At 40.1% G+C, this 17,652-nt stretch overlaps 1 protein-coding gene across 2 annotated transcripts in view; it reads left to right on the top strand.

Annotated features, from left to right (window-relative positions):
* LOC127417147 (craniofacial development protein 1-like) overlaps positions 1–17,652 on the top strand; it is a 44,636-nt gene that overhangs the window by 15,189 nt on the left and 11,795 nt on the right. Inside the window, exon 6 of one of the 2 annotated variants that reach the window (XM_051656877.1) lies at positions 11,429–15,801. The exons of the other annotated variant lie outside the window; for it this stretch is intronic. Within the exon in view, the coding sequence (XP_051512837.1) occupies positions 11,429–11,648 (220 nt within the window). The 3' untranslated portion in view covers positions 11,649–15,801. Of the gene's footprint in view, positions 1–11,428; positions 15,802–17,652 lie in introns of those variants that run through there. 2 annotated transcript variants of the gene reach the window in all.

A 17,652-nucleotide genomic window follows, 5' to 3' on the forward strand; every position in this document is an offset into this window, starting at 1 on the left:
ACACCTGGATACAGTTTTTCTTGGTTGTTGGCAGATAGGATGTTCCAAGCTTCTTGGAGAATTTGCCACAGTTCTTCTATCTATTTAGGCTGTCTCAATTGCTTCTGTCTCTTTATGTAATCTCAGACTGACACAATGTTCAGTGGGGGCTCTGTGAGGGCCATGCCATCTGTTGCAGGGCTCTTCTATTCTGTTTGCAAAAGGAATGTTTGGGAGTGTAAAATGTATATTCCCTGTTGACACTAAAGTAGCAGATATAAATAACCATCTTAAGACAAATTTTTTTGTGAAACATCTTACAGTGGCATGCTAAAGTTTGGGCACCCCATATCAAAATTTCTGTTGCTGTGAATAGCTAAGTGAACAAAAGACGGCCTGATTTCCAAAAGGCATAAAGTTAAAGATGACACATTTCTTTAATATTTTAAGCAATTTTACTTTTTTTATTCCATCTTTTACAGTTTCAAAAAAACAAAAAAGGAAAAGGGCCCAAAGCAAAAGTTCGGGCACCCTGCATGGTCAGTATTTATTAACACCCCCTTTGGCAAGTATCACAGCTTGTAAAAGCTTTTTGTGGCCAGCTAAGAGTCTTTCAATTCTTGTTAGGGGATTTTCGCCCATTCTTCCTTGCAAAAGGCTTCTAGTTCTGTGATTCTTGGGCCATCTTGCATGCACTGCTCTTTTGAGGTCTATCCACAGATTTTCAATGTTTAGATCAGAGGACTGTGAGGACCATGACAAAACCTTCAGCTTGCGCCTCTTGAGGTCGTCCATTGTGGATTTTGAGGTGTGTTTAGGATCATTATCCTGTTGTAAAAGCAATCCTCTTTACATCTTCAGCTTTTTTACAGATGGTGTAATGTTTGCTTCTAGAATTTGCTGGTATTTAATTTAATCCATTCTTCCTTCTACCAGTGAAATGTTCCCCATTCCGCTAGCTACAACACAAGCCCAAATCATGATCAATCCACCCCTGTGCTTAACAGTTGGAGAGGTGTTTTTTTCATTTAAATTCTGCACCCTTTATTCTCCAAACCTTTGCTCATTGCGGCCAAAAAGTTAGATTTTAACTTCATCAGTCCACAGGACTTGTTTCCAGAATGCATCAGGCTTGTTTAGATGTTCATTTGCAAACTTCTGATGCTGAATTTTGTGGCGAGGATGCAGGAAAGGTTTTCTTCTCATGACTCTTCCATGAAGGTCATATTTGTGCAGGTGTCGCTGCACAGTAGAACAGTGCACCACTACTCCAGAGTCTGCTAAATCTTCATTAAGGTCTTTTGCAGTCAAACAGGGGGTTTGATTTGCCTTTCTAGCAATCCTATGAGGAGTTCTCTCTGAAAGTTTTCTTGATCTTCCAGACCTCAACTTGACCTCCACTGTTCCTGTTAACTGCCATTTCTTAATTACATTACGAACTGAGGAAACGGCTACCTGAAAACGCTTTGCTAACTTCATATAGCCTTCTCCTGCTTTGTGGGCATCAATTATTTTAATTTTCAGAGTGCTAGGCAGCTGCTTAGAGGAGCCCATGGCTGCTGATTGTTGGAACGAGATTTGAGGAGTCAGAGTATGTATAAAGCTTTGAAATTTGCATCACCTGGCCTTCCCAAACAATGACTGTGAACAAGCCATTGCCCTAACAAGCTAGTTAAGGTCTGAAACCTTGGTAAAAGTTATCTGAGAGCTCAAATCTCTTGGGGTGCCCAAACTTTTTTTAATCTAAAATTGTGCAAAACAAAAATAATATACTTATCTTGCTTAAAATGTTGAAAAGAATGTTTCATCTTTAACTTTATGCCTTTTGGAGATCAGTTCATCTTCTACCCACTTAGCTATTCACAGCAACAGAAATTTTGGTCAGGGGTGCCCAAACATTTGCATGCCACTGTATGTGCCTAGGAATTTTGCACAGTACTGTATATTTACTGTTGTTCATTGTTTGTTAATGTTAGATAATAATGCATTACAAAATGTTAACACAACTTTTAATGTTAAATTTGTTAGTATATGATGAAATTGACTAAGATTGATAAGTGCTGTTAAAGTATTGTTCATTGTAAGCTCATGAAGCGAAAGGTTGAGAAAACAGCAAGACGTGGCACAACAGCCAAAGATGTCCACCTGATGTATCTGTACATTGTCCAACAATTAAAAATGGTGCAGACGGAATGCGAGGAACACGTCTTGTGGAAACCTCCCTTAAGGTTAGGGTTAGTCTGAAGTAATTATAATTGGCTTTATGTAAAAACAATAGAAGTCAATGGCATGTCCTCGTTTAGATTATTAGGTCAACATGTTTGTGTGTGTGTGTGTGTGTGTGTGTGTGTGTGAGGTGTCCACACTCCACCAGTGTTCTTGAGGGGTTTGTTTGGTGAGAATATTTTATGTACTTGATATATGCATGAAAATTTAAAGACATGATAGAGAGGGAGCCTGAGTAGCTCAGCGAGTATTGACGCTGACTACCACCCCTGGAGTCGTGAGTTCGAATCCAGGGCCTGCTGAGTGACTCCAGCCAGGTCTCCTAAGCAACCAAATTGGCCCGGTTGCTAGGGAGGGTAGTCACATGGAGTAACCTCCTCGTGGTCGCTATAATGTGTGGTTCTTGCTCTCGGTGGGGCACGTGGTGAGTTGTGCGTGAATGCCGCGGAGAATAGCGTGAAGCCTCCACACGTGCTACGTTTCCGTGGTAACACGCTCAAGCCACGTGATAAGATGCACAGATTGACGGTCTCAGATGCGGAGGCAACTGAGATTCATCCTCCGCCACCTAGATTGAGGCAAGTCACTATGCCACCACGAGGACTTAGAACGCATTGGGAATTGGGCGTTCCAAATTGGGGAGAAAAGGGGAGAAAATCCCCCCCCCCAAAAAAAAGACATGATAGAGAGAGAAGCATATTGTTTCACACTTTCAAGTCGAGAAGAGTTTGTATCTGAGCAATGATATTAATTGTTTTCCTCTTGTGCATGCTGCTGATAACTCTACATACTGCAGTGTGCTAGTGCAGTGCAGTGTCTTACCTCAATGGCAGTGAGACAGTTCTCTCTGTCATTCATGCTTTTTAGTTCTTGGTCACACACACAGGGCTGTCTTTTGTATTGTGAATAATTCCTTCCTCAGATGTCAGTGAGTTAAGCTCAGCTGTACCATACGCCAGTGAGTTAATGCCATGCAAAGACTTTGATTTACAAACACACATTCAAGTACACATTGTCCCTGCCATCACAATTCGCTTTGTACTGTCAGTTAATCCACTGGTGCATCAGCAAAAGTTACTCAGAATAAGTAGTCATTTAGCAGTCACTTTTATCCATACACTTATTACGAAGACAAGGAGCAAACTGGAGTGCCTTGCTCAAGGTTACACTCGTGGTGGCTCATGACTCGCCCTTTATGGGGCTCCAACCGGTACCAGATTACACGATCTGAAAAAGTATCACCCTAATGGGGATCGAACCTGTTGTCCAGTGTTATTAGCAGCACAATGCCCGAACCAACTGAACTAACTGGTCCTTTAAAACTGTGAAGGCTTGTGAATCGCTCCATGTGGGATTAAATCCAACAACCATCTGTCGTTATTTACTCACCCTCATTTTGTTCGAAACCCCTGTGACTTTCTTTATTTGCATGGTGTTTTAGCCGAATGTTAGCCTCAGTCACCATTAACTTACATTGCATAATTTTTCTGTACAATGAAAGTGAATGGTGACTGAAGCTAACATTCTGCCTAACATGTCCATTTGTGTTCCACAGGAAAAAGAAAGGCTTAGTGGTTTGGAACAACATGAGGTTGAGAAAATTATGACAGAATTTTTATTTTCGGATGAACTATTCCTTTAAACATTATTTACCATTGCACTCCACCACCCATCTATAATGAGGTCACATTAAGCTTGCGACTTCAGGATTTCATTAGCAGACCTGAAATAACCTGTTCCATGTCTCCCCACAGCTGGACACTGTGTCAGTCAGTCCTCCCGCTTTAATGAATCCATGTTAACTGAAGTGAGGGTTCAACATCACACCCCTCACCACGGCACATAGAACAGCACTGTCGCATGCTCCATCTCCCAGCTAATGCTTCTGACAAACTAGGCTACTCACTGCTTCCCTGGCGTCTTAAAATGTGCTATGGCCTGAAAGAGAGCAGCCCACACTCTTTCCTCTGTAAAAGAGATGCAAATCCTCCCATGAGTCTCTGTGTTAAACAAGTGATAGTAGAAGGCAACATCTCTGCAACAGCAACAAAGGCTATGTTCACTCAGCAGCAGAATGCAGTTGTCAGTTATGTTTTAGATCGCAAAGTATGGGTGTTCACAAACAGTTCCGTCATGAACAAGAGCGACTAATTGCCCTGTCACGTCATACAGTGGGATAGCTACTCTGAAATGCATACACACTTCTTGTGTTTTATTTTTTCATGTGGGGTTCCAGTAGAGTTATAATCTGTATGTGATCCAAAAAAGTTCAGATCAGACTTGATTTGCCTCAATTGGACTTGTTTATACCTAGTAACATGGTGCCAATTGTGATACGACTTTCTGTTTTAATAGAAGTCGGCTTTTTTTTAAATTAAGTTTTGTCACTGTCACTATAGTAATTGGCATTATTCACGGCTTGCATGATTCTCATCTTGTATTCGAGCTGTTCCTGGAAGCTGTTGAATGAACAGGAAAATCACACTTGTTTGTAAATATGGTTGTAAAGCACAAAAAGTGTTTGTGAACGTAACCAAACATTAGACTTAGGATCGATGCCTTTTCCACTCATCGATAATCAAAATTAATTTTCCTGATGATTATCGATCTGTATTTCGGCATATTTTCCAGATATAAATAGTGCTACTGGTTGCACAATAGTTTTTGTCTCTTCATACATATTTCTCAACACAACTTTGTTAAAGCATTAGTGGCAGGGTAATTCAAAGGCGGACACATACCGGACGCATCTGGCGGACAACATGGTGCGTTGTAAAATTAGAAACAGTTATTTTCTATGAAGGTATGCACACCGCCACCACTCGTCGTCTATCGGCGGCACCCAGCTACGACTCCGGAGACTACTCAAAATTCTGTAGTGCCACGGAGCGTAACCCACATAGCTTTCCATTAAATATGACGCAAATCAATATCAAATGACATAGATTATTTAATCTATCCATCACTGGATGATATAGTGTGTATATTTATATTTAATATAGCCCACGCAATGTATTTTCAGTCTTTTTGTGGTTTGACAGCTTGAATGAAACCTATTCATGTCTACAAACAGAGGAATTGCACAATAAAAGTCGCCATTTCTTATCGTTTAGTTTTCACAGTTACACCAGTTTCAAACACTAACCTGCAAACTCTTCAACGTCACTTGTGACTAGATTCACAATTTTAGACTGCCACCTGAACTGCGTCAACACGTCCTGTGTGTGATACCTGTGCCTTGTTCTAACTGCGACAGGCAACACCCCCTTGTGGTCTCCCAAAGCTATTAAGTCAGAAAATATTAAATGGAAGGCCAACTGAGAGTGAATTGTAAAGCACACAAATCAGGCTTCTAATTTAAACGTTAATATATTTATGCCTCAAAATCTTAGGGAACTTTAATTTGCTTCAACTTTAAAAGAAAATAACATGCTGCTCAATAACTGATATATCAATATTTTGTGACATTCCTACTAAACATGTACCCCTGCATCGGTAATGTATCAACATCTTAACGTTCTGCACTGAGACATTCATCTTATGTATATTTAAACTCTCTTACAATTTCCCTCATTTTTGTACAGCAGAGATGACCTACAATCAAACTTCTGTTCTGAATGCAGAATCGCACATGAAATATTAAGAGTGTTTACTTCAATATCCAAAGCAGCACTGAAAGTCTTTTTTTTTTGGAAGGCTGGGGGGGGGGTTGGATTCACCAGACACTTTTAAAATGTCAAATCAGCCTTCGCTGTTTTCACACTTCACCTCCCTCCTGTCTCTTTGCGGTTCCTCAGAGCTCCATCAGCCTCCATTCAGCCTGTCAATGAGACACAACTAGACCACTTATTCAGCCCTCATCATGCTTCATATTTAAACACCAGGATTTGTGACTGCAACTCGGCTTTTGACAGGAAACTTATTTCCATCCTCATGGACGTGCAGCTGCAGCGGTTCTGAATGTTGGGGGGAAACGTGGGGTGATGCTCTCCAAATATTGTGGGAACAGATGGGGTAAGTCAGATCTCTTAGATTTGGGGGCCACTCCATACCTCTCCACTAAGTTTCTCAGTTCCACAGCGGCCTGCTGGTTTCCTTTTGAAATACAAAGAGAAAACCCCTGCAGGAAGGAAATTAGGCTCGTTAGACACAAAATGGCTGGAAGTGATTATAGTAAGCGGCTCTTATCGGTTATGTAGATATACTGAGACTGTAATTAGTAAAGGCAAGCTTTACAGTTTTGTGGATCAACTGCCAAACTGGCCTCTTCACAAAGTGGGGAATTCACTAAGAGTATATTATTTGCACACAGTTTGTTTTTTTAGCACCCAATTCACCAGAAGTATTATGCAAATCGGGGAATGCAGCAAATACGCCCAAAAATGTAGTGCTGAATGCAATTTTCATAGCGTGATTTCTGACCTTGCGGGACAGTTCCTAGTGATAGGTTGTGGATGATGCAGCAGAATACTGGGATCTGGCATACTTTAACTGGGTCTGCACAGCATCTCGCCACTTTGCAATCCAGACACTTGAATCGGCTCTTTAAAGTGCACTCGATTACACTGTGCATCTGGAGATATCTAGTTTACATTTACATTTACATTTATGCATTTGGCAGATGCTTTTATCCAAAGCATCTGTTTAGTGAATTCGCCCCAAAGTATGCCAACATGAAGTTATGTGAATAAGGATTGAAGAGAAGGTGTGTTTGTGAGTGTGAGAGAGAGAGATGGAGATAATAAAAAATGGAGAGCAGGGAGCAGGCGTCAGCTCTGAGGATGGGAAATGTACTGACAGCTTGGAACTGGGATTCTTGCATGGTGAACAAAGTGTGACAACCCTGTGTTCACGGGGCAGAGACAGACGGGTGACGGCTACACGTGTACGGCACACAAAGTATCGTAGCTTTATTTAAAAGATTTGGTCAGTGGGGTTTAGCATAGCATGTTTTGCACCACTCACATTGTATTGTGTTTTGTCTGTCTTCTGTGTTTTGTTTGTGAAAGTATTAAAGTGCCCTCTTGTTACTGCTGGGGTATACGAAATAACATGATTGTGTCCTAAAGAACTGCAAAGACTGACAAATAGGCACTTGAAACGTCAAGTGAGTTTGGTTAAATCACTGCACTCCTCTGTCCCCCTAGAGCTATAGGTTTGGTTTAAATCTTAAGCATGCATTTCCTGCATTCCAGGCAAAATGAGTCTGCTTCATGTCTTGTCTGGGGCACACATACATGCACATGACATTTACACACAAATAGGCTCAGACACACAGAATATGAAGGTCCTTTTCCAAAAGCTCAAGGCAAAAGAGCAGTCTTGTGTGCGCACACAAGTCACACTCTCTGGAAACCTCCAAAGGCCAAAAAACACATGTTTATCAGACAGTTGCCACAGCAACTAGAGAACATGTGAAAACAAAACCTGTCTGTATCTTCAAATGTGTGCTTACATCTTTTTCCTGCAGAGCTCTGTAGAACTCACAGTTGAGCTCCACGCTTTGTCGACCTGTGCTAAAAATATCTGGATTCTAATGTTAGAGGAGAGCAGAACAGGCCCAGAATACAGTCAGAGTGAGTCTTGCACATATTTTCTGCTGAAATTGTGCTAGGGCTGTAGTCGGTGCTAGGCCAGGGTATCTGATACCCCTTCTTTATCGACATTGTCCTGGAACTATGGTGGAAAATTAGAGGGTAGTAGAGGACATACGGATACTGTGCAGTGTTCAGATTTTAAAATTAAAACTAGGACTACCTAACCCACATTGCCATAGACACTTATATTTAGAAAGCAGAAAGACATACCCATGGGAGAATTTTTACATAACATTGACACACACCAATTATGTTTGTGTGTGTTTGTGTATGTGAGAGACACGAATCACAGATTACGGACAGAGCAGGATTGTAAGTATCACAGGTGCCAGGTGGCTGATCACAGGGGCCCGGAACATAAAAGGTCTTTGAACTCTAGGTCGTAACGCTGCATGTGTGTTTATGTGGATGAGTGTATGTTCATTTGTCAACCTAGAGCAAGGGTAATGGTCATTGTTCACAGAATGTAAATCTGTCATTCATCCTATTAAGGGTGGAGCAGAGATGCTTCAAGCATCATTTTCCAAACTGGACGAGTCTTTGAAGATCAAAAAGAGAAAGAAAAGATGAGACTTAAAAAAAGAGGGAGTGGATAGGTCAGGGGGATATCATGTTAAAAATAAACACACACATAAACAAAAAAAAAAGAGAGCGTGATGCCTGAATCTCTCTGGCAACACTTTATTTTGCATGTGACAGGAAGTGAGGCTCTTGCAGTTAAGAATTTGCATAGAAGCAATGTTTATGCTGTACACTGACTTATTTTACAAGTTGGGTTATCTTTTTTGCCTTGAATCATGTTTTTCCAAAGGAGCATCCAATTTTTTACACTACAGTACACAATCTGATGCTGTTGCAAAGGATATATTGAAATATATAAGGCTCACATTTAATTCACATTGGTGCATTGAATCTAAGATAATCACATTTAAGTCACATGCTAACCCTAATTCTCAAATGTATGATCATTAAATGGGTTACGTTTCTTCCTAGTATTAATAAATAATGTGTAGGGATGTGCAAAACTGCTGTATGTATTTTCAAAATCTACTAGTCTGTCTTTAGGAAGCCCAGTTTAATGAGCCTGGTTTATGGTCATATCCAGTAAACACTAATAAGACAGTTTTCGCAGTGTATATGAATGCTAAGCACAGCCCTTTATGGATCATGAAAAAACAAAAAACTATATCCTTTTATTGCATAAAACAACAATAGTCCTAAAAACTTGTATGCGTAATGGTTAATAACTGGGACATTGCTTACAGCAGGTGATTTGAAGTCCAGCAGTAAATGGTTTAAAATTTAGTGTCGAAATTGGCAAATTTGTGGCAAAAGCGGTGCTTTGATGGCTGTAGTAGCAGGGCTTTAAAGAAGAAGAATTTAGAAACTCAATTTCTCAGAAAGGATTTTAGCTAGCTAACAGTCAAACAGTTTTAGCAGCATGCTAAAACTCTCTAAGAGAAGTTGCATCTCTAAATTCATCTCTAAAACCTCCAACATAATCTCAATACTCTCTAGCCCGCCTGATCAGACTGATATCATAGTGAATTCGGAAACAGTTGGTTGATTTTTCATGAGCTAAACTCAGTTGGTGCTGAAGCGGGAAGTGTTTTTAAACGTTATGGCGTGTGTAAATAATTTATCAACTCTACCCAAAAACCTTAAACCTACCCATTAGTAGAATAAAAATTTAATCTCAGAGGAAAAGTGGAACCTCCAAATTGCTGTTGTCACTTATTATGCAAATGTGATTACTTCCCACCATGCAGCTGACGCAACATGCTTCCAGTCGTGCTACAGAAGATGGTGAACACATTTGAACTGATGCATAAATATCTGATGGAATGTGCCGCTTGTCATTAAGTCAGCATTTTGTGGCCGATGCCAGGGTACTGGAACATTTGGAAGCAACATGGCGACTTCCAGTTCGATGATGTTGACTTGACGTAATTGGACAACTAGTCGGCCATCCTGTCCCATCTATAATAATGCTTAAGTGTCTAAAGCTCTGTTTACACCTGATATTAAGATGGGTTTTGGGTGATCCAATCACAGGTGGACAGGCGAGACTCATTGGCGTTTACACCATCATGATCACACGGAAGGTTGATATGTTGCTACTGAATGTTCCAGTACCCTGACATCGACCCCATTCTGCTGACTAATTGAAAAGCACCATCTCCCATCAGACATTTTTGCATCAGTTTAAGTGTGTTTACCTTCTCATGTGGCGTGACCAATAAAGTGTTGCTTCAGCAGTATCAGGGACCTGTGTTCTCATCCCTTGTTAAAACCAGCAAGTTATCGTGTTCACATAATCAGTGAAGTGTGTGTGTTGGAGGTTCCATTTTCCCTCTAAGATTACATTTTTTACTCCAAGGACATTTAGGTTTAGGATTGGGATTTGAGGGTAGAGTTATTAAAATAAAATATATTCTATACAATTTTATACAACTTGCTTTTGGTGCCCCTCTGTGGTCATTTCACCCAAAATCTGGAGCTTGTGTGTACCCATACGTTCAAAAACACTTCCCACTTTCCCGCCACTGGGGGCAGTAATTCCAGTTTCGGTAAGCACAGACTGAGTCCTGATGTCATCGACAAATCGAAAATTAGGCAGAAAACGTAGCTCACGTGAAAACTGTTAATAATGTATTCCGTTTTGCATGCAAGTGAGAGTAAAAAAAAAAAATAAAATGTATTTTATAGCTTTATAAAATAGTTTAACCGCATATATAACTTACCCTCAATAAACAAGATTGGTGGGCAGACATTGTTTCTGAAAAAATAAAATATTTTATTTCCATGTTGTTTGCCTGTTTTCCAATATTTGATCTCTAAACTAAAATGGGTAGATCATGTTGAACTATTTAAAGAAAAAAGTAGATCTTGCATTTAATATACGTTGGGCAAATCTAGAGAAGCCATTCTCTGTCAGCTTGAATATACATATTTTTTGTATTATAGATCTGCTTTGGGTGTCTGTTGGCTTTAGATATTGTTTGCACAGTTGTTATGTTGTTGTTATTCAATCGTAAAATACATCAATTTTTAGGCTAATTAATGCATATTAGCCAAACGTGACTTCACTTCGACAACTTTATGCAATCTGAGTTAACTATTTTTTCTGAATACTCGATTAATCGTCAGAATCATTGTTAGATTACTCGATTACAAAAATAATAGATAGTGGCAGCCGTAATCTTAGCACAAATATGGCATTTAGACTACAAGCCCAATGTGGTCACATGCATTTTCAACCACATTTGACCACCTCAGAATGCGGTTGAAGTGGACTAATCTCAGAATGTTTTGGGCTCCGTTTATACTCGTCATAAGTGTTGTCCCATCTCAACATTGTCCAAAATGGATCTTAATACCAGGTGTAAAAGTGGTGCGCTGTTTGTTAAAGTCCTTGCTCATAACTAAAGTGATGTCTTGCTGGTGCATTCACGTGTGTGAGTGTCTCTTGTCTCTTCCTTCGATATTTTAGAGGTGTCTATAAGAGTGCAAAACACTGACACCCAACTTCCCTTATTCCTGTTTAAATGTGCATGTAAGGTATTTGTGCATGCTTTGAGTGTTTTGAGGTGTATTGTGTAACCAACCCCTCTGCCTCTCTTTAGGCTGTTCCTACAGCTTCCGTCTGGCGGACAGAATGTGGGTCAGCGAGACTATGCTGTCCTGAGCTGGTGTCCCACAGAGGACATGTCTGCAGGTTTTACAGATGCACAGGCCTACTACCGTACTCGCTTGTTAATAACTGGTCTACAACTAGGCCAATGTCCTCGCCTCGGGCAGGAAAAGGCCATTAAACACATCCAAGTGACCAGGCTGCTAAGATAATGGAGAATGAGTGTGCAGAGTTAGCTGGCGTCCATCTCCCATGATGCCCTGTTATGTCCTCCCTTATGATGTCAAAAAGCCTGTAATTACTCCGAGTGCAGATGGAAAGACTTGTCAACTAAACTGTGGGTCGATGCTGAGATTATGAGCCACTCAGTTAACCTATGATGACATGAACTGATATAATGAGCTGGAGGAATCTACTTCCTGTCTTGAAAAGAGCCTGAAGAGTGCTGGGACACAGTAGCTCTGTGTGTGCCTTCAACTGAGACCGTAACAAGACTTTGGTCATGGGAGAATGCTGACTGCAAATAAACTGAACTGAACTCACAGATTTCAGGGCTTCTGACTCCATTTGTGTGTGTGTTTGTGAGAATGTGTCTATGTGCATCCTTTTTCTTTAGGTTTTATTGCCCATTTGTTTGACTTTTCATATATTGGCAAATGCCTGAGTATGTTTAATTTTACTTGTCCATAATCTGTATAGGCCTATCTATGAACATGTTGTGGTTACATAAATGTTTGTTTCTCTCTGAGAACAAGTGTACCCAGGACAGCGGGTCGAGTCTGTCTCAGGCAGGATACAGTCACCTTGGCTCTGTATTTAGCATTCTGCCCTGTCCATTGTGGTCTGGCTCCTGGCCCTGGTTTCCCTGCTCGCATCGACACTGCCGCATGGCACACAGGATTGACTATCAGTTGAACCCTGATTGTGTATTGATTCACTGTCAGGATTGTTTTAAGCAGTGTTTCTATTTGTGTGTGTGTGTGTGTGTGTGTGTGTGTGTGTGTGTGTGTGTGTGTGTGTGTGTGTGTGTGTGTATATATATATATATATATATATATATATATATATATATATTATACACAGTGCATCTGGAAAGTATTCACAGCACTTCATTTTTTCCACATTTTATTATGTTACAGCCTTATTCCAAAATGGATTAAATTTATTTTTTTTTTTTTATAAATTTGCAAAGATTTCAAACAAACTTCTTTCACGTTGTCATTATGGGGTATTGTTTGTAGAATTTTGAGGAAAATAATGAATTTAATCCATTTTGTAATAAGGCTGTAACATAACAAAATGTGGAAAAAGTGACGCGCTGTGAATACTTTCCGGATGCAGTGTGTGTGTGTGTGTGTGTGTGTGTGTGTGTGTGTATATATACTGGTTCTGTTGACTAAGCTGTTTGGCTGCAGGTAAAATGTTTTTTACAGCCTTCCCTGTCTCCCAATGTGGCAAATTTTGTAAAAGCAACTTAACTAACCCGAAAATGACAATTCTGTCATTATTTACTCACCCTCATGCCATCTCAAACTGGTATGACTTTCTTCTGCGGAACAACAGCAAAGATTTTTTTGAAGGATGTATATGGTGTAAGTGAAACGTTTCTCACCCAAACCGATTGCATCACTGCAGAAGACATGGATTAAACCACTGAAGTCCTACGTATTAAGTATTGATTACTGATATAATATGCTGCATTTATGGGCTTTTCAGAGCTTGAAAGTTTTGGACCCCATTGACTTAAATTGTATAGACAACAAACACCTCGTACATCCTTCAAATAGAAGTCATACAAGTTTGAGACTGCATGAGGGTGAGTAAATGATGAGAGAATTATAATCTTTGGGTAAACCTTTAATCGCCAATTCATTCCAAATTTGATGCAACTAAATATCACAAGAAAAATAAAAAAGAATCACCGTTTTGTTTTTCTAAAAAGCTATTTACACTGAGAAGAATTTTTGTAAATCTGCAGAACATTTGGACAAATTGTTTGCCATCCAAACAATTACAAAATCAACCTAGCCTACAAATAAATACATGATGAATGATTCATTCATTAAGTCAGGTGAGCTCTTGACGTGTTTGTGGATGCAGCTGTAATGCATGGAATATAATTATAGTATTGATTTTGCTATTATTGATTTTTACATTTCGCTACCTTTTTTGCACCCCAAGATTATTTTTGGGTGTGTATGTTTGGATGTGTTGTCTGACGGCCTCTGTAGCATTGCCCTGCTGAAACAGCTGGCACAAAGCTATGTGTGATCATGGGCTTCATTTGACACTTTCCAGTATGCTGATGTGTGTGGGTGTACATGTGCTTGGACTGAAGCTGGCAGTTCTAGGTTGTTCTGCTTTTATAGTATTTCTCGCTCTCTTTCTCACACACATTTCCTGACAGCCTATGTACTCCTAGGATTTAAGTTGGCATTAAAGAAAACCTGCAAATAAATACAAAAATCTCTCTTCCTTTCTTCTTGTTTCTCTCTTATTTCCTTTTCTCCATCTTGCATTTTTCTGCCTTCCCCCCTCTTGTCCTCTTTGAATAATGTTGACAGCATTAGCACAGATGGCAGATGCATTTTCTCAGACATTTAGACATTAACCGTGTGTCTGTCTGTGGGTCGTCTCATTCTTGTGTGCGTGTGTGTGTAACATACAAGTCCTGTTAAATTGACTTGATTGCAGTGAGGTAACTGTGACTTGCACTTCACTTAAAAATCAAGTCTTTCTCCCTGCAGCAAACTGAAACAAGTTCATTGCATTCATTTTACTTCCAAGTTGAATCGAGACGTGGCATTAAAGGTAAAGTGTGCTATTTCTGTGCCACTGGCATAAAAAAAAAAAAAAAAAAAAAACAGAATTGTTAAAATAATGACCTGAACACTCATTGACTTGCATTGGTAAAAAAAAAAAAAAAAAAAAGAGAGAGTCCCACCCCAAACTAACCCCATCGGTAAAGCCACTGTTACAGGTTTCTCAAACAAACGGAGCAATGTTTTGAATGTTTAGTGCAGCCGCAGAGCCACAGTATTTACAGTTTTTGTGGAAATTTACTTACCAAAAGATTACTTGTACGCTGCACAATATGCTGGGATTGGAGAAAGTATTTTAACATACAAAAAAAAACTATCTTCAGTTTTAAGAATTTAATTTTATGAAGGAATTTTAATAACGTGATTCTGTTTTTGGGCATATTCTGAGATTTCAATACTTGTTCACACAGGCCTTTTTATATTGATATTTGCTGTTTTATGGTGTCAGTCTCCATTTCTTGAGACTCACAAATGCATTCATTTCTTTGTTCTGAAAACAATTGTTTGCTTCTCCTGTACACACATACACATTCATACAATTTCCATTCTTGTTCCTCATGGCAGACTTTCTCATATGACTCACTTGAGCATGAAACCGTATGTCCTTGGACACCCCAGCACCCTCTAATGTACCCCAAGGTCCTATTGCCCAATTCCCCCTACATCCCTTTCCATTCCTCTAGTGCAGTGCTTCTCAAACTTTTTAGGCCAAGTATCAAATCAGAACATTCTTGTACTAGTCACCACCAATGTTCACTCAAATATTTTTTCAGCATTCGGCAGATGTAAATTTTAAGGGTAGTCTTAAGGATTGTGAGCAACATACACAATGCCATATTTGATTAATATCAATAATACTGTAGTTTATACAGTCAGCAAGAGTGTGTTTCTAAAATCAAACATACAGTACAATATTAACATTTAGAAGTTTTGCAATCCAGATCAAACAAACTACTATATATATTTAGAAATTTGGAGCTTAGGCATTGCTAGACCCTGTTTTCCATCTCAGCCCACCTAAAATTATGCAGCTAGCATCACCCTTAAAAATATGTGATAATGTGCATGTGATCCATGAAATCAGCTGCTGCAGTAAGCTGTCTGATGTTCATTTGACTCTGAATCATGCACTTACCAGTCGTTAACTTTAAAACTTGTCAAACTACATATTTTCCTTCTCTCTAGTCATAGGCGGACATGGCCATAGGTGACACAGACGCGCTGTCAGACGCACACTCCATTTCTCTGTCCCACATCCGAGCCATCTTCCAGTGAAATCAAAAACAAAATGTGTCAACCCAGTGTCTTTGAGTCAAAGCACTATTTAAGATCATAGACTTTAAGGAAGTCTGAGAATGTGTAAAATAAATGGAATGATATCTTGCCTCAATAGCATCCGTTTTTGCTGTTCTGTTTTCTGCATGGGAATAATATTGTGTTGTGTGCGCAGAGACATTGAGAACGTTACCTATTCACATCGTGCACTGCCGATGTGAAAAAAGAAAAAGTGGGCTATCTTAAAGATATATTACAATTGTAATAATACATTAGAAATAAAACATGGAAAAAAATGTAATAAAATTTGTATTTGTGTTTTTTTTAATGTAAATATCCTGGGTCGTGCTACGTACCACCTGAGGGCACTCCGCGTGCCACAGTTTGAGAACCACTGCTCTAGTGGACCTCTAGTCCTCACTCCCCTGGCACCCACATACAAAAGGGTGGGCTGTTGGTCTAGAGTCCTCGGCTCTCATTCCACAGATCGTTTAACATTTCATTACTGCAGCCAAGCGCAACCTCAGTGTCAAGATGACTTTGTAACATACAAAATGCACATCTTTGTTCCAGCGGCACATTGCGAGGGATGGAGACATACCAGTTGCATTATCACCAGCATTAGATTGCCTCTCCCTGCATTTTTGCTCATCGTTCCTCCTTTGATTTATTTTTTCCACATTGTGTCTTTCCCTGACTCTGTGCTATTTCTCTCCTTCATCCTGCATTTTCCTTACCTATGTTGATGCAAATTATTTGTTTCCACTTTGTCAAAGTGAAAAATGAATATTCTGTCATCATTTACTCACCCTTACCCCTCATACTTACAGGGCACTCGACAATGCAGTGAAATTTGGGGAACGGAATCCTTTCACACCGCATTATGTAACATCATACCTTTTAGATGCACCAGGGTATAAACACTTATTGTGACTTATTATAATATGTCTTAAAGTGTGTATGTAAATGAATAACTCCACATGGTGAAAACTAGATGAGAAGTTAATCTTAATCTGAGGATGTATACGAGTCATATAATACACACAGTATAATTTAACCTCTTCATAACCAGAGGTAGGTTTTATTCTTATTGGAAGTGCTTGTGACTTGTAGTGGGAGTAAATTGGATAGCAGCCTATACAGGCATCTGTATTAAAATTATAATGGGTAGCCCGCCCGTAATAAGGATCTCAGGCTCACCCGCCGGGTGTTGGAATAGTAAGGTCTCTAGACAGAGAGGACTTGCGAAGCAATGGACACCACGTCTAGGTTATAAAACCTTGCGAACGTGTTCTGAGAAGACCATCTTGCGGCAAAGTGTATATCCTGTAGGGATACACTGTTTGTCCATGCCCATGAAGAGCCCATGCCTCTAGTTGAATACACTTTTACGCCAATAGGGCATCTCACGCCCTGTGATTCATAAGCGAGGGCAGTTGCATCAACGATCCAGTGAAAGAGCCTTGCTTGGAAACAGCATGCCTTTTGTGTGTCCTCCATTACAAACAAAGAGCTGATCTGACAGTCTAAGCTGGCGGGTGCCCTTCATATATGTGTGCAATGCCCGCATGGGGCATAATAATGTGCTAACTGCTCCTCATCCAAATTAGATGGTGGGGAAGTGAAAGCTTGTAGGTGGACTATCTGAGCCCTAAAGGGCGTGGAAAGCACCTTAGGCACATAGCCTTTTTTTGGATTTGATGGTGGCTTTCGAAAGCCCCGGTCCGAATTCCAGACATGAACTGTCAACCGACAACGCCTGTATATCACCAACCCGTTTGACTGAGGCCAGAGCCAACAGCAGTGCAGTCTTTAGAGAGAGCACATGTAATGCAACGGATTCCAATGGTTCGAGCGGGGGCTCGTGAGCACCCTCAGCACCAAATTTAAGTCTCATGTTGGAACCGTGGCAGGGCGAGGGGAGGTTCAAGCGCCTCGCTCACCTAACGAACTTTATGATCAGATCATGTCTGCCTACAGAGGAGCCAGCCTCTGGGGCGTGGAATGCTGAGATGGTCACTACATAAACCTTAAGCGTTGACAGAGTAAGACCTGCATCCAACTGCTCTTGAAGGAATGTAAGGATCTCTGTTATGAAGCAATTCACTGGGTCTTTGCT

This window comes from Myxocyprinus asiaticus, chromosome 26, assembly GCF_019703515.2.
Source record: "Myxocyprinus asiaticus isolate MX2 ecotype Aquarium Trade chromosome 26, UBuf_Myxa_2, whole genome shotgun sequence".
Taxonomy (NCBI): domain Eukaryota; kingdom Metazoa; phylum Chordata; class Actinopteri; order Cypriniformes; family Catostomidae; genus Myxocyprinus; species Myxocyprinus asiaticus.